Source organism: Ceratosolen solmsi, unplaced genomic scaffold (genome assembly GCF_000503995.2).
Source record: "Ceratosolen solmsi marchali unplaced genomic scaffold, CerSol_1.0 scaffold56, whole genome shotgun sequence".
In the NCBI taxonomy this organism is placed as follows: Eukaryota; Metazoa; Arthropoda; class Insecta; order Hymenoptera; family Agaonidae; genus Ceratosolen; species Ceratosolen solmsi.
In genome coordinates this window covers 3,123,676-3,139,838 of record NW_011948425.1, presented here as the reverse complement: position 1 = coordinate 3,139,838, position 16,163 = coordinate 3,123,676, and the positions used below count along the sequence as shown (strand labels likewise).

The 16,163-nt window shown below is 42.2% G+C and overlaps 1 protein-coding gene across 1 annotated transcript in view; it reads right to left on the bottom strand.

The window, feature by feature from the left end:
- LOC105363016 (uncharacterized) overlaps window positions 1-16,163 on the bottom strand; it is an 82,318-nt gene that overhangs the window by 35,314 nt on the left and 30,841 nt on the right. The window contains exon 3 of the mRNA XM_011500586.1: window positions 12,675-12,930. Within this exon, the coding sequence (XP_011498888.1) occupies window positions 12,675-12,930 (256 nt within the window). The remainder of the gene's footprint in view (window positions 1-12,674; window positions 12,931-16,163) is intronic.

The window sequence follows — 16,163 nt, the reverse complement described above, 5'->3', positions numbered from 1 at the left end:
GGGAGCAAGAGAAGCAGATGATCGGCGTGCACGCATTTGTATAGCGAAGGAACGAGTATGGGGAGGGCAGGAGTGAGATTGTATGTAGGGGCGAATTTATTGTTAGTTATATGGCATGTAAGTGCAGCGCACCGCGGCTGCGGACGATTTTCATTTACCAAGAAGAAGACGTCATTATACGCGCTCGCGCGGTGCGGCGCAGAAAAAAGGGACGCGCAATGGTAATTGCACCGAGACCTGCCGTACCTTTAATAGAATACATGCGCAGTAGCGAGAAAACGCGTTACGGCTCATTTTTTTTTATGCTTCTTTCCCACCCCTCGCTCTCCCCTCGCGTTATTATTTTTTCTAGCGGCACTTAACTTATAATTATTTGTCGGTACTTGTTGTATTTCTCTTTGCTCCCCAGTTTTCTCGAATAGTTGCTAATGCAATTAAGCAAAGCCGAGCAATGAAGAGCGCGACGGAGCGCGGATAAGAATATTTTATAAAAATCACTGGAGGATGGCGTCGATGGCATTCGCAAAGTTTTGGGAGAAAGTTATCGGTGCGATTATCACGAGGACTATGATTTCTAAAGTGTGAAATTCTGTGAGTGAGTGAGTGAGTGAGTGAACGAACGAGGCGTGGTCCTCGCTTAAAGCGAGCTCTACTTTATAGATATCTGCTACTTTTCAGTAATCCATGAGCAAATGCATGATTGGAAGGAAGTCTTGCGAGTTTATTATTAGATGGCTTTGCATCCTTCTTCACCAATGTATCACCAACTAACCGAATACGTCGACTTTCCTCGCGTATTTGAGCTTGGTAATTATGCGTAGGAGTCTCGATTAAAGATCTTCATTGGCATTTTATCGTCGAAACACGTATTGACAATTAGAGGAGCTCGTACATAGCCGGTACGTAAAAGTAATGCTACTCGACAGGATGATTTATTAATGGACGATACTCTGGTCCATAACTGTTTAAGGAACATTAGATGGCTCGTACGGAGCGGTTGCGTGCGAATGCTCGAGGCAATTCGACGATACTTGAAAGACGAAAACGTAACGTTCGAATGAAATAGGACAACACTCGACTCTATTATAACGCACTTTCTATGTTTACCGTGTATAATACGTAAGTGTACGTGTAATACACGAGTTTCGCTGAGAATATCGGTGGCCTTATTTAAAATAAAGAAAGAAGAAAGAAGCAGAAGAGCCTGCCTGCCTGCCTGCCGTTCTCGTACTGCGAAATATATTTTAAAACGGCATTTCAGCGACGAAGTAGCAGCGAAAAGAGATGGCCGAAAGATAATATCGCGATATCAAGGTAATTCGAAATCAGGGAGGCAAAGAAGAGCGCGCATGCGAGACTAAAGCGAGATTTCGTCGAATCCGGGAAAATCGTGGAGGGGGCAGATCGCGTGTCGTACGCGCTACCTGTTGCTCTTTACCCCTCGACTTTCATTCACCGTCAATGGCACATTCGACGAGAGCCACAAGTGCGTAAAACACATCGCAAACACAGAGGGGAGACTGACTCGAGACATTTGCTTCTCTCTCTCTCTCTCTCTCTCTCTCTCTCTCTCTCTTTAAAACGTCCAACGATACGTCATGGGGGGGGGGAGTGGCAATGGGGAGTGCGCGCGCGACCTACCGTTATTGTTCGTTGAGCACTAGCCCCCCCCCCCCCGACTACGATAATGGAAATCATCGTCACCTCGACGTCACTGAATGCGCGCCTACTGAACATTAAAAGAACGACAATGTCTGATTATTGACTTTCGATCACATCGTAAATGTTGCGCCAGGATAAAAGAGTCGAGCGTAATAGCCAAGCTCCCGAAGCTTCTTCAAAAACATGGCAAAATCTTAAGACGCTCACTCGCGCAGTTCGTTGGAGATGCGTTGCATAAGCGCTTGGAAACTACCCGATAAAAACTACCCGATACGTACGACCGAGCGAGCGATCGATCGATCCTTCGGCAACTCGCACCTGCAATTATTGTCCACGTACGGCCGCGCATAACAGAGGCGCGAGCGATAAGCGACATCGAATCCTTCGTCTTTATAGAGCTCGATTGTACAATGCTCGGCAGAATGCGCCGCCCGAGATGGCAGGAGGAGCTGAGAATGCCAGCAGAACCCGCAGCCGTGCCACCTTCGCCGGACCGGTTCCCTACCTTGCCGACCAGAGGTCGAGCGAGTCATTGCTAACGTCGCGCCACCTCTCGTCGCCTTAACGGACCATCGCCTTTCCATTAGTCGCCGCTAGATGGGGGGGCCGGGGGGGGGGGGGGGGGGGGGGGGGGGGGGGCAGCGGCCCGACAGCGATTGCATAATTGTCGCCGGACTCGGAGCGAAAGTAGCGGGCCGCGGCCCAGGGCCGGACGACGTTCTAGGAAAATTCAGGGTGCAAATCAGCGCGGCGGCCTTGAGAGAGTCAACGTGAAAGAAAGGAGACGAGGGAGAAGAGCAACGGGGTGTCTCGACGACGGCCGGATCGAGTCCCTTCACGGAAACGCTTGCTCTCGTGGAAACGACGATTATGTCGTTGATCGCCTGGGTGGATGGGATGATGGGGTAGGGTGAGAGGCGCGCGGGTGTTATATGTGCGGACCACACGATGACGCACAACGCATATTTACCGTACGGGCAAGTGCTAAAGAGGGAATTAAAATTTACTCGAGGCGGCGCGCGGATTGCGATTCGCCCAACGCTTATCTGCTATTCTCCCTTTATGCTCGGGTGAGAGAGCAGAGTGTTTAGGACGGAAATGTCGGAAGGCCTGGCGTTACGGGGAACGTGGCACCGTTGGTGTGGCACTGCTTGGCGGATTGCAGTGACGCAGTGGTACCGGAACCGAAAATGTCCCGAATCTGGCCGATCGGAGCCCATCGGGGATCGTTAAAGTCGCGACGCATGAATGCCTAAAAGCCTCAAGACGCAAAAATAATACGGCAATCTCGTTGCGCACGAGTATGCATGTGTAAGAGTAACGGATAGCAGAGATGAAGAAAAATCCAAAATATAATTTACATTATTCATTATTGATATTATGCAACTGTAAGTATTGTATATGGGAGTGAAAAATATAGGAGAATGTGAAGTGGGGCGTTAAAACAAATAGGATTACCGTTAAGTAAATTATGAGAACTGGAACGAGAGAAATGTAATGGAGAAAAAAGGAAAGAGAAAGGGGGGGGGGGGGGGGAGAGAGAGAGAGAGAGAGAGAGAGAGAAAATATTTCCATAAACGAACGCGATGAGCTTTTATCGTTAATACATTAATCAACGAATGGGCATTGCATTATGTGCGTTAGTTTAATCAATCCAGAATATGAGTAGAGAAATAGAACGAAGTGGCATTTGTTTAAGATCCAAAATAAGAAATTATGTAATGCGGTTATCTCGAAATTGAAACATTAACGAAGCAAATTGTACGACTCTGTTATGCCGTCACTGAATTTTCACATTATTTCAATTATTGACTTTGGCTAATTTGGGTATAGGAATGACGGCCTCCCGTTAATAACGATTGATTTATAAATGAATGTACTTAACAATAGGGTTGCCTGCATTATATAATAATATAATGTAAATATTTAATGTTAATCGTTACATGTAATGGCAATAATTTTCTTCATAGCCAATCATTAGCTTTAGACGACGATAATTACATTCAGCATTGATCTCATTTCACAAGTGCTTCCGACTAACTTCTTTGGGACACTAAATAATATTCGTCATAAGATTATAAGAGCAAGACTTTGTCTCGATAATGTGGAGCACTAAAATTTCGCAATAGTCGATACTTTTACGCCGATTGTTTATATTATTCAACTTGTTGTAACACATTGCTACGATTAAGAATTGTATAGCCGATTAAATTATTGATGTGTTACTTAATGAAAAAAAAAAAAAAAAAAAAAAAAATCGCCGTTACGTTTGTCAAACATAATATGTTTAATAGCATTTGCCGATGTATTTGTTTGTATTTATAATAATCGCGAGTCCTAAATAAACGGTGTGAAATAGTTTTTCGGCAGATGCGTCACCAATTCTGCGCAGCTTCCACGCAGACAATTTTTCAAGAAAAGGTTCGTTAATTCCATTTTCTCAAACTCCCAATTAAAGCATAATTAATTTGTCTAATGCATTAACTCATGTTTATTGCCAAGGAAATTTAACCGAGAGTTATTCGTCTCGGCTAAATTATCCCTCGAGTAAAGCACGTTTTATTTTTCCGTTGAAAGATGTTAATAAGCCTCGAAACGCGCGCAAAAAGCACATCCTCGCGTCGAGACTCCTTATTAACGCTCATCAGCAAACGTAAATCTTCTCGAAAACGATGTAATACACGTACTTACGCACGTACGCATAGGCCGATCAAGCGAGAGAAAGAGAGAGAGAGAGAGAGAGAGAGCGAAGTAGGCAAATAAACGTACGTGTACGGGCGTAGTCAAATTGTTCGTGAAAAAGTGTTAAAAACATACAGAGGGGGACGACGACGAGTGAGTAATAGTCGTCCGACGGTTAAAACAATGTTGGCACACATGAGCGACCGAGAGAGCTTTATATCCACGCAACATCCGATCGGCTTTCAGTGGACGCGTTGTCGCACACGAGATCAATCGGGAACGTGAGAACGAAATTTTTGCGCATTAAAACGAAAAATAAAAGTTGAATAAAAGCAGGTGGGCGAGCGGGGGTAGGGTAGGGCGGGCGGGTACGTCGAAGCCGATCAGGACCTTATTCTTTCCTTTTCGATGCACACTTTCTCGCCGGTGCTATTTTCTTTTCTCTCGGCTCTCCGACTATATAACCGCGGCGCACGCACGGACACGCCGCCGATCTTGCGGTTTTTCACCCTTCGGACTCGCCATCCAGGCTCTTCAATACCTCGTCATTAACGCGTAACAACGCGGATAAGTTCGAGCCCAGCATCGCTAAAAAGGCCCGTCAAATTACGTTCTCCTTGGGAGAGAAGATGAAAAAAAAGAAAAAAAGAACAAAAAACGGGACAAAAGAAGCAAACTATACGAGCTTTATTACGATCTCTCGTCGGCTCGTCAATTGCGGAGACGAGAGGCTGCGGAGGAAATCTCCTTTGATTTTATAAAGTATCGGCGATTGATCTTATAGGCAGCGGCGCATCTCAATAAAGTGCATTAGACGTGATTTTAGACACAAGAAACTCGTAACGATAAACAGCCATAGCAATGTTTTCGAATGAGAAATAAATAACGACGCCGCCGAAAATTCTATTATATCTAATTATGTCTGTTTAAGATCTAATTATGTCTGCATAAGTCTTAACGAGTGAAATAAGTAACATTGAGCTCGAATAAAGCAATATGCATTTACGTAGGGGATCGTCGCTCATATCAATCTCAAGAACTCAAGAACTTGGGGATCTACACCTAAAAAATTGTACTTGCTGGTTCAGCAAATCCTTTGGCTGAAATATCAGTCAAATATTCGTATACGTAGGAGAAGGTTTTGGTTGCTGTGCCTCGTTTTGCAACTTTACACTGTCCGCCAGCTAGCTTATCGTATGAGAAAAATCCCAAACTTTTACACTCGAAGCATAATTCAGGGAATACTTAATTTTACAAATGAAAACTTACTGATAAACTGTTGAAAAATACGTTGTCGTCGATTTCGTGCTTAAGTTGCACGAAAGTCATGCAATGGCGTACAAGCTATTGCCGCATCTAATTAAACAATTGCTACGAGTAACTTAACTCTTGTTTGCTGTAATTTAACAATATTTCGCTGCCGAGGGAAAAGCTTCTAATTATAATAGACAGCAATTGTATTGACGTGCGAGATGACAGTAAGTAAGGGTGAGCTTGGTTTATTTGTATAATAAAAATTACATGTCAAAGATACATTTTACGACAAAAGCAGCACGAATCGTTAGGATTGGAATATTTCAGCATTAAATTATGCGTTCGTCTGGTAGAGTCTGAAAAGAATGAGGGGGGGGGGGGGGAAATATATATATATATATATATATATATATTATATATAGATACATTTTCGAACTTTGTAAAAACTATCTCTTATTTTTCATTTTTTTCTTCTTACGAGGTCATGGAGCGTTTTTTTTTTTTTTTTTTTATTGCTCTCAATACTATAATATCATGCTGAAGGTATGTATTATGTTTCTTTGGAGTTTAGTTTAGAAATATTATGAATAAACTAGTGAATAAAATTTATCTTTAAAACAATTATATTGGACGAAGAAATTATTTTAAAAAAGATTGATCCAATTTATATTGATAATTATTACGATTTTTATTGTACAGACAATTATTTTAAATCAATCGAGAGGAAATAAATGTATGAATGGTTGGTCAAATATAAATATTATCATATAGAATAAAGTCACGCTTATTATGCCATTGGCTTTATCAAACAAAAATTATTTCCTGTTATTTAAAGATCAAAATTCGATTCATAGAACGACTATTTATCAATTCTACGTTGCAGGCCTCACTCTCTCTCTCTCTCTCTCTCCCTCCCTCTCTCACTCGCTCTCTCACTCGCTCTTCTCTCTTTTATAAAAATTCCCTTTAACGAACCATTCGATCTTCAGGGCCTTCGTTCTTATTATAAAAATAAAAAAAAAACAAAACAAAACAAAATAACAATAGCAATAACTAAACAAAGAGAGAGAGAGAGAGAGAGAGAGAGAGAGAAAATCCTATACCTTGGCCTCGTCACGTCTCGCACATTTCGCAATTACGGATTTCCTAATTTAAAAGAATTTAATGACATTATTAATGCACAAGTACAGACGCGGAAGGAAGGAAGGCGGGAGATACGAGGAGGAACGCGACAGCGATGTCGTACATTTGTCAAAAAAGAGTGAGCGCGCTTCCATGGAAATTTTCGCTCCGGCTCTCAGGATTCTCGTGGTGCGATTCGTCTGGAGCAGATGGTATGTCCGATAGCCGACGCGGCTACTGAAAAAAGCCTCCACCCGACACCGTGTGTTTTCGCGTGTGCGTGTGCGTGTATAGAGGAGCGGCAAGAGACGAGTGAGCGTGCAAGACTCGGCGGGACCGAGAGAGACAGAAGGGACTTGCTCAGCTCACGTATCTCGGGCATGTCCCATACGAGTTGTCCTGGCGAGATCCGTTTATCCGTTATATACACGCAGACCGACTGCCATAGTACGCGCGACAGAAAGAAAGAGGCGCTCGGACCGGACGAGACGACGGTCGAGCAGCGGACGACCCTTTTCCATGTACACGTGAGCCCGTCCACGCCTCAAATGGCGAATGCGCGACTTTGATCTGGTCGGGCGGTTTTTCCGCGTTGGCAGGGTCGATTAAGCGGGCACGAACGTTACTTTTCTTCTCCTGTCTAATAAATAAGGCCGCGAGGTCCCGCGCGCCTTTGCCCCAACCGGACACAATCATCCACCGAGTCTCCGCGCTCGGCTATGGCAGTTGCCGAGCCCCTCCCCCCGACGGCCACGGCCTTCCTCCACCCACCCGTTTTCATCGTCCTTCTTCCATCGCCCTTCCTCCCGCCCTTCTTTTCATCCTTTTCTTCCCTTTTGCTTTCTTTATTTAATTCATCGTTTTATTTTGTTTCGTCGTCCCGTAACGCGCGCCGCCCCCAACCCTGCGCGCCTCACCGGCAACTTTTAATTTTCTTAATTGGCACATTCGGGGCGACGTCGAGATTCAATTTTCTGCAATTATCGCCGTTGCTTGTATCAGGGTCTAAGTGAATAAAAGCGGGCATAAATTATACTCCTCTCGTGCGCTGCCTTTACGAACCTTTCCTTGTAATAAGGAGTGGAATTTATTGGCCGAGCTACACTAAAAATAATGCTACGGCCCTGGATTTAGTGTCTGGTACGCGATACAAGGGAAATCTAACTCAGATGTGTCTCCGCTCTGTCTGTCTCGTTATGTCCAAGTAACGATACCCGTGACGTGAGCTTTTCTCGTGTCTTACTGACACTGCCTTAGCGAACTTGACATTCGTGCTAAGAGCAACCAAACTCTTTGCTTTGCTTGATGTCGACGAATATTTCGGGTAATGTTCGGTTCGTAGGAACAAGGTCTTGGACAACTTTTAACGTCGCGTTGAAAAAGAAGCGAACCGACGGCAGTGCTTATGAAAAATTAGATGGAAAATTGGACGGAAAATTGACGGATGCTATTGCCTATTGCCAGAGCTGCCACACCGGGTCCGACAAATGTAAAACTGTCGTGTCGTGTCGTATCGTGTCGTGTCGTATCGTGTCATGTCGCATCCCTCCACTTTATTTTTAAATTGCAATGAAACAAGAATACAAACGAAAAGAAATGAAAAAAAAAAAAAAAAAAAAGAAGAAGAAGAAAACAAACATTTCGAGAGAGAGCCAAGCTTTTTATTTCCTTCAAGAAGGGATGATGATGATGATGTAGCCGCCGTCGGGCGAAAATGAGAGACGGGAGGTTCGTCCCACGGTTCTTAGTAAATTACCGAGTGTTGCATAACGTAATTGCCAAGGGATTGGGATTGTTCGATCGAGCGCCACAATATGTAGAAAGAAGGCAAAATGCGCCAGAGGCAAAGGAACGCGAAAGAATGAAATATTTGCCGCGCGACATCGTGTTTGCGCGTTTAATATTTGTCGTACGAATGCCAGCCGATGATAACACATAGAATCGCTTTTGTCTTTCCTTGTTATGACAAAGCGATATGGCGTTTACGCTCGCGTGTTATTAAAGATTATCGACGGTCAAAGAATCGTCTACACACGCCTATTACATTGTGCCAGCACACATAACTCACACTCGCACATTACATTGTGCCAGCACACATAACTCACACTCGCACAACACGAGAACAATGCTACCGTTAATTATAAAATTACGCCGCTCGCCTAACTCGCCGCGTGCGCGCATGTTTTGCAAAATTTCCGACCCCTTCCAGTCCACCCTCCATGTCCACGATGCCCAGGCAGATCATTGTTAGGTTGGCTCAAGATTTTCACTAATTCCGGGTAAGATAATACAAGCCGGTGATGGATACGAAGCAGCTCCACGTCGTTTATTAAGCTAATTCAATCACGCAATCGCAAAAGCGATTTTCTAGAGTAGGATAGGGGGGTTTGGAGGGTTGGATGATGGGGTGGGGTTGGGGAGGGAGGGATGTAGGGGGGGGGGCGAGTTGATTGTCCGTAAAAAGCGCGGCAATTTTACAAAACAAATTAAAAGCTCGGCTCGCGGTCAATTAGTCGAGCGCTTGAAGCGTGTAATTGGGCGTGAACGAGACGCGGTTTTCACTGTCGCACGACTAGCCATCCTCCCGAGCCATAAGTGGCACTCGACTGTTGCCAAACAAATTTTTATCCGCCCTGCTGATACTCAATTTCAAGTGACTGGAAAAACTAAAAGTATCGCTTGAAGCGAATTTCTTTGCTTCCGCCGTTTCATGCTATCGAGTAGGTTAAGGGCGTCGGCAGAGTCGGCGCACAAGCACAGCGAGTCCGCGTATGTTGATCTAATTATGGCAGTGAACTCTTACGGTTTATGCTTGGCTTTTCATGTAAGCTTGAAAATTAACTTTGTTATAATAGATGAATGTGCAAACGTCGCAAGTTAAACGAAACTTTATCAAACTTGTATATACTCGCGTGCCCGAGACTCTTTTGTACCTCCAGTATAACTACGATGTATAATATCTGCATTGTCTAGCTTCAATAACCACTTACAAATATATATTTTACAAACAACGAAACATAAATAGGAACTTTGTGTTAGCCTTTAATCTTACGCTTTGGATATTTCAAAATTATATTATATTATATATTATATTATATCTAAAGATCATAAAATCAAAGTAAGTACATTAGTTATTTTAATTGTTTTCATAATTTTAGGCTAGCGATGCGAACAAATCATATAAGTCCCAAATGATATATATGATTCCGGAAATAATAAATATAAATTACCAGAATACTTCGTAATTATCAGTGAGTAATATTTAATTCAACTAATTATTGTGTAATAAAATTTATTCAATATTTAAAAAGCGATTATGCTTCTAAAAAATCTAACAATTTTTTACGATGTTTTATTGTTCAACGTTTTCAATATTGTAAACTAAATCCCTAAAGGTTCGACTTTTTCTCTACAAAATGCGTAAATCAAAATTTATCTGCGACGAGACACGTTATATGTATTTTTTCAAAAAATCATTGAAAGTACTTGAGAATAAAATTAAATTGCAGTAAAAGAAGTAAAATCAAATGTACGAAACATCGTAACACTTATTTAAGCAATAATTGCTATATCGACATATAAGATATCTAGACTTGTAGGCTTTTTTCCCGTATTTTTCAATCTCGGTCCATTATCACAATTCGAGCAAGATATTATCAAATCTCTCTCTCTCTCTCTCTCTCTCTCTCTCTATATATATATATAGCTTGTCCATCGAAAAGAAAACGGCTGCATCAATTAGATATTGTCAATGAAGAAGGAGTAGGCGGTGCGCATATGATTTCAGCGCGTAAGCGCACGTGGGTTTTGCGTTCGCCAGACAAATGCGTTTATTCGGCTGCAAGAGTGAGAGGAGATTGAGAAAGAGAAAGGGTAAAAGGGAGTAGGATGGATGGATGGGGCGAGGCGCGGGGTTAGCGGGGGTTATGGGGGGTTAGCGGGGGGTGTGGGGGGGGGGGGGATTTTGGCGGTGGAAGAGCAAGTGAGCGAGAGAATGAAAGAGTTAGAAAGAAGATGAAGACGGGGGCGGCCGTCCAGTGGGGGGCTTTAATGAGGATGCCGCTGATTATCCAATTCGTGAATTCTCGCTACATTTTCATCGCGCTCGTCTAACCGCGAGTAACAAGATCGACTTGTCGCGCAACGGTCCGCGCCTGTGCACATATACGCCCCTGTAATGCGCCCACGCACGCGCGCCCGCACGCAATGGTTCCCTGTAAATGCTTGTGCCTTACTGATGTCGCTGTCCTATTACTAGTCTCTCCCTCTGCCTCCGCCCATCTGTATCCCATTCACCAATTCTGCGCCCCCCCCCCTGGCCGCCACCAGCCACGCTCGCCACAACTCGCCAATTGCCCGACTTATTTTATTCGTGAGTCTTGGTGAGGTGTTGTTACAAAAAAAAAAAAAAAAAAAAAAAAAAACTTCAAATTATGCAATGGTAGCGAATGGATGGTGGTAATTTTGAATTTTTTAGCTCTTCAAAGTTCGCGCAGACCTCGTCGTCTTTAATATTGCTTTACTTACCGAGTGAAATATTAGAAAACGCGACTTTTCACTTTCAACGACTCCAACGTAAATGTACTGCAACAATGACGCGTTTAAGCATAGCCGAGGAAGCTTACTCTAATTACATTTTAATAATCATCTCCACTACGCGTCACCAAATTCATGTTTCCACGTGCTTAATTGTGCTCCGTCCCAATGAACTTACAATTGACAACATTTATTTTATCCCGCATATTTATGTTTACAAACAAACGATGGCTTGTAAAAAGAAAAAAAACTTCTCTCAGACAGGAAGTCCGAAATTACGAGCCTTTTAATCCTGATACTTAAAATCAAGCGGCCGCGGCCCAATAACAATCTTACAAAACTTCTTCGTTAATTGTTTTAAATTGATAAATCTTTCGGTGATAATTAATTTTGCTGCGCGTGCCGAGATATTCGAGTATTATCGACGAATGTTTGACGATACCCATACTTTCCGTCGATATATAATAAAATTCATTACCGTGAAATGAGAAGTGGAAAGGGACAATATATATCATTCAAAGTGGTTGATTTATATTGAAATAGAAGATACAGACACAAAGCGGGGAGGTCGATTAATATTGAAAAACATTGTGTAGGGCGATGGTGGGGTGGGGAGAGAGAGAGAGAGAGAGAGAGAGAGAGTGAGAGAGAGTGAGAGATAGGGGGGGGGGTAGAGGAACATGTTAAAATGCACACCGCAAGACATTTTTTTCAATGTGTCTGCGTTTAAGGAACATCCACGTTAGTAATCATCATCATCAATTTTAATTTAATAGTTGTCATAGATACGACGTTCAATTCTAATATAATAGTTGTCTCGGATTTCACGTGCTCTATGCTCCCGCATCATCAAGCCATAATTAGAGTAGACTTTAATTGCCTTGGAAAGGAAAAGTACTCATTCTTATTTTATTAAGAATCAAGTATGGGATTCGATATGCTGTTTGACAGCTTCTCTTTTTTATCGGGGGAACGTCAATTATAGCTTTTTACGAAACCGTTTAGGATTACTGCATTTTGCGATCGCGTTGCGGATACCATAATTACAGTCGTTAATATTAACGTACGTACACACTTACCTTTCAGCCATAAAACGAAGCTTTATCAACTTGGCTGCACTTGACTGGATTACACGTGAAACGAGCAGTAATACGCTTCGGTCACATTATACAATAAATATAAACTTAAAGGCTTATTAGCAGCGTTAGGATAATGAAATAATTGCACATAAATTTTGATAAGGTTATGTTTGCTCCTAACGGTACGTGCTCCCGAAGGGCGCGACGAATCGCCAATTATACAAAATTATGAGGACAAATTTGAAATAAGGACGGAACGTGGACACGCTTGCGCATCGCGAGAGCTTTGAAAACCTACGCATGCATAATAAACGCATAATAAATGAAGGAATAATGTGCGGGACTTACCAAGGGAGCTCTCAGGATCGGAGAGGTCCGAGAGCGAAGGCACCTTGCGCATGGCGAAGGCCCCGGCGAAGCGGCCGGGAATGTTGGGCACTAGGCCCTCCTCCTCCGCGTCCGAGGTCAGCTCCTGCTTCATGTACTTGGCCATCATCATCATCACGCCCGAGCCGGACATGCCGCCTATGCCGCCTATGCCGCCGCCGGCGATGCTGCTGCAGCCCAGCAAGCCACCCACGCCGCGCGCATCCCGCTGAAACGAGGCGAAAGAGAGAGAGTGGAGGACATTAATGTCTCGTCGTGTTTACTTGAGCGGGAGGTCCGACTGATAAGGTCGCTCCGCGAATTCGGGGGAAGGGGAAGGGGCAGTCGCGATTTTGGCATTGTCTCGGGCGTCGCATACGAGCCGGTAGGAACGACAAGTGCAGCAAGATTTGGATAAGCTCTCGACCGGACGTCGTCGTTTCGTCATCCATTGTGGGTGCAGGGCTGCGAGATTTAATTGCTCATTTAGCAGGCATTAGCCAAATTAATTAATAATATAACGTGAAAAATAATTGATATAAACTAGTGCTCCCCTCCCACCTTCCCACCACCTCCCATCCAATCCCTATCCCCAACCCCATATCCATCATCACCCTCGCCCCCACCCCCCTAACGACCAATTTAAAGCAGCCGTAATTGGTAACGTGTGTGTGTGTGTGTGTGTGTGTGTGTGTGTGTGCGCGCGCGCGTGCGTGTGCACCATTGGCACTTGATACTTTTTAGTAGTTTACTGGTTAGTTCCAAGTTCGCGTCGTCGCCGCTTCACATACTCTATCGGCACGTATAAATATAAATAGAGAAGCTCTTACAACGCCGCGATAACAGTAAATCCATTTATGTTCCATACTTACCGTCTATTGCTGATAAACTTCAATTTGTAATTTGACCTTATGCAGGTGATTCGCGTGGCTCTAACTATTCGATGCCGACTGTATAAGGATTTATGTGCGGCGCCGTATCAGCGCGAACAGCGCGCGAAGAAGTACTGTTTTATTGACTTGGATTCATTGTTTTGTTAAAAGCGAGGACGCATAAATCAATGAGCGCTATTCTGATGAATGAATGGAGGGGAACTATAGCGTTCGGCGTTGCAAGTCTCTGTTTAGGAGTGCACTAACGAAGATAAATAGATAGATGGATATATAGATATAGATAGATAGATAGATTGATTGATAGATTGATAGAAGAGATGAATAAGTGGATAGAAAGATATTTTTTTTTTTTTTTTTTCCCCCCCCGAACAATAAGAAAAATGTTGTATTTCAATGCAAATGGGGGATTTTCATAGTAATTTTTAGACGACTAGTAGTGAGTAGCAATATTATGCATTTGATAATTATAAAAAAACTGTCTATGGCGATATGTTAATCGACAATTAAAGAGCCAATAATTGAATGGCAATAATTCTCTCCTAATGATAGGTATTCTAATTTATTTTGCCATTTTCATTCCGTTCGAATTTAATAACAAAATTTAATTACAAAACAACATGCTCGCCATTATTTCATATTTTATTCTTATTATGAAATGTTAGTTATTTTTGGCACGAAATGAAATAAAGACAGGAAATAGAAAAATAAATAAAGCTGCAATTATTCCTGTCGATAATAATTTATACACAGTCGAAAGTACAATTACTTAAATATACAAATGATTTATAAATAAATTTATGAAATAAAAGCAAATCTTATTTACGGATATTACCTAAAAGGATGATAATTATTTTAAAACTATTTTAAAAAATATGAATGTTGTTACATCATTCGCTTATATTAACCAAAACAATTTCTTACTATTTTCAACGGTGCTAATTATAAATAATGTATCGTTCGCAGTTTTGGATTTTACTCTCATTTCTCAGCATCAAAAATATCGGCCTTTTATTACATTTGGCATATTTTTGTTAATATGTTAATAGAACATTATAATAAAAGTTATTTTTAATGGCATGCTCCTATCCTCATAAACGTACGCGTAAGCGCACGCGCAGCAACGCATTTTTGCATTTTCTCTAACCCACATTACATTTACTCATCTACACGCGAATCCTTTCGACTGTTTATATTTACATAATTAACATATTGTAATTGACAAACATTTACATTTTTAAATTCCACATCGGTGTCAATTATTTATTGTTCTTGAAATAACAAAAGCCATTCAACTAGTATAATTCACGCTAAAAGGGAAAGGCATATGTGATTTTACTTTAACGCAAACAAACCCCACGTGTCTTGTAAACCCAAAATGTGCTTATACTGCTCTACTCGTTCTTTCGCCTTTATCGCATAAAGCGCGCTTATAGACAGTTGATATTTCAGATTGTCATGTGCTTTTATAACGAGCGAATAATAAAGAAAGAACGACGCATTCATTTATTTATTAATTTATTTATTTATTTATAATAATTATAATAATAAGAAGAATAAAGAGAAAATAAAGTGAAAAAAAAAAACTGAAAAAAAGAAAGAAAGAAAGAAAGAAAATCTACGTGTAGATAATAAATGTACGTTAATTGATGAAAATATTGCGCGTAAATGTATGCGCGCGCGTAAATCAACGCTCGCCAACGAGAACAGAAATAAAGTTAATTCGTTGTACGAAACATTATCATACATAGCTCTACGTATATTAATCATCGCTTATTATCGTGTAAGTAAATATTACATGCTATTTAATAGCAAATTAAAATCTGAATTTGTTATTATTATTCCAGAGTGGTCTTTACTACCTCGATTCATACATCCTACGGATATTCTAGCGCATCGGCAGCACAAAGAAGCAAGTGGAAAAAAAAAAAAAGAAGAAGAAGAAAGATATTGGCCACGGGATGTGCATATACTTGCAACCGCTATCCATAAGAAAGAATCTGTAGGATAAAAAAAGCAGCGATAATGAGAAGAAAAAGTGGTGAGCGGCGGTGAAAAAGAAAAAAGAAGAAGAAAAAAAACCGAAGAAAAACAGCGACGTGAAGAAACTGGAAGAGACGAAACAAGAGAAACGACGAGCGGTAGAAGGGTGGGGAGGGGGGGGGAGGGGGTTTACGTATAATACAAGTACAAGACAAAGAACCGAAGAGCCTGAAATGTGGAGTAGTAGAGAGTAAGAAAGAAGGAGACACATAGCGCGGCGATGAATATAAGGCTTCACCACGCGGCCCAGTCTCGCTTCTCGCGACTTTGTATGACGTACGCACTCGTACAGTACCGCTCATAAATATTTTCAAGTATTGTGAATGTGAACGATCGGCGGGTCATACGGCGGTTCGACGAGGCACCGTTGCTTCCGAAATAACTTTTTAACAATATGACGGGAAATCTTGACGTCCGATGGTGCGAAACGCCGCGCCTCGTGGCTCACCTTTAACATTCTCCGTCGCCCTCCTCAATGCAATAATCTCGATAAGCACCCTATACCGTCAAACACCCCCCCCCCCAAACC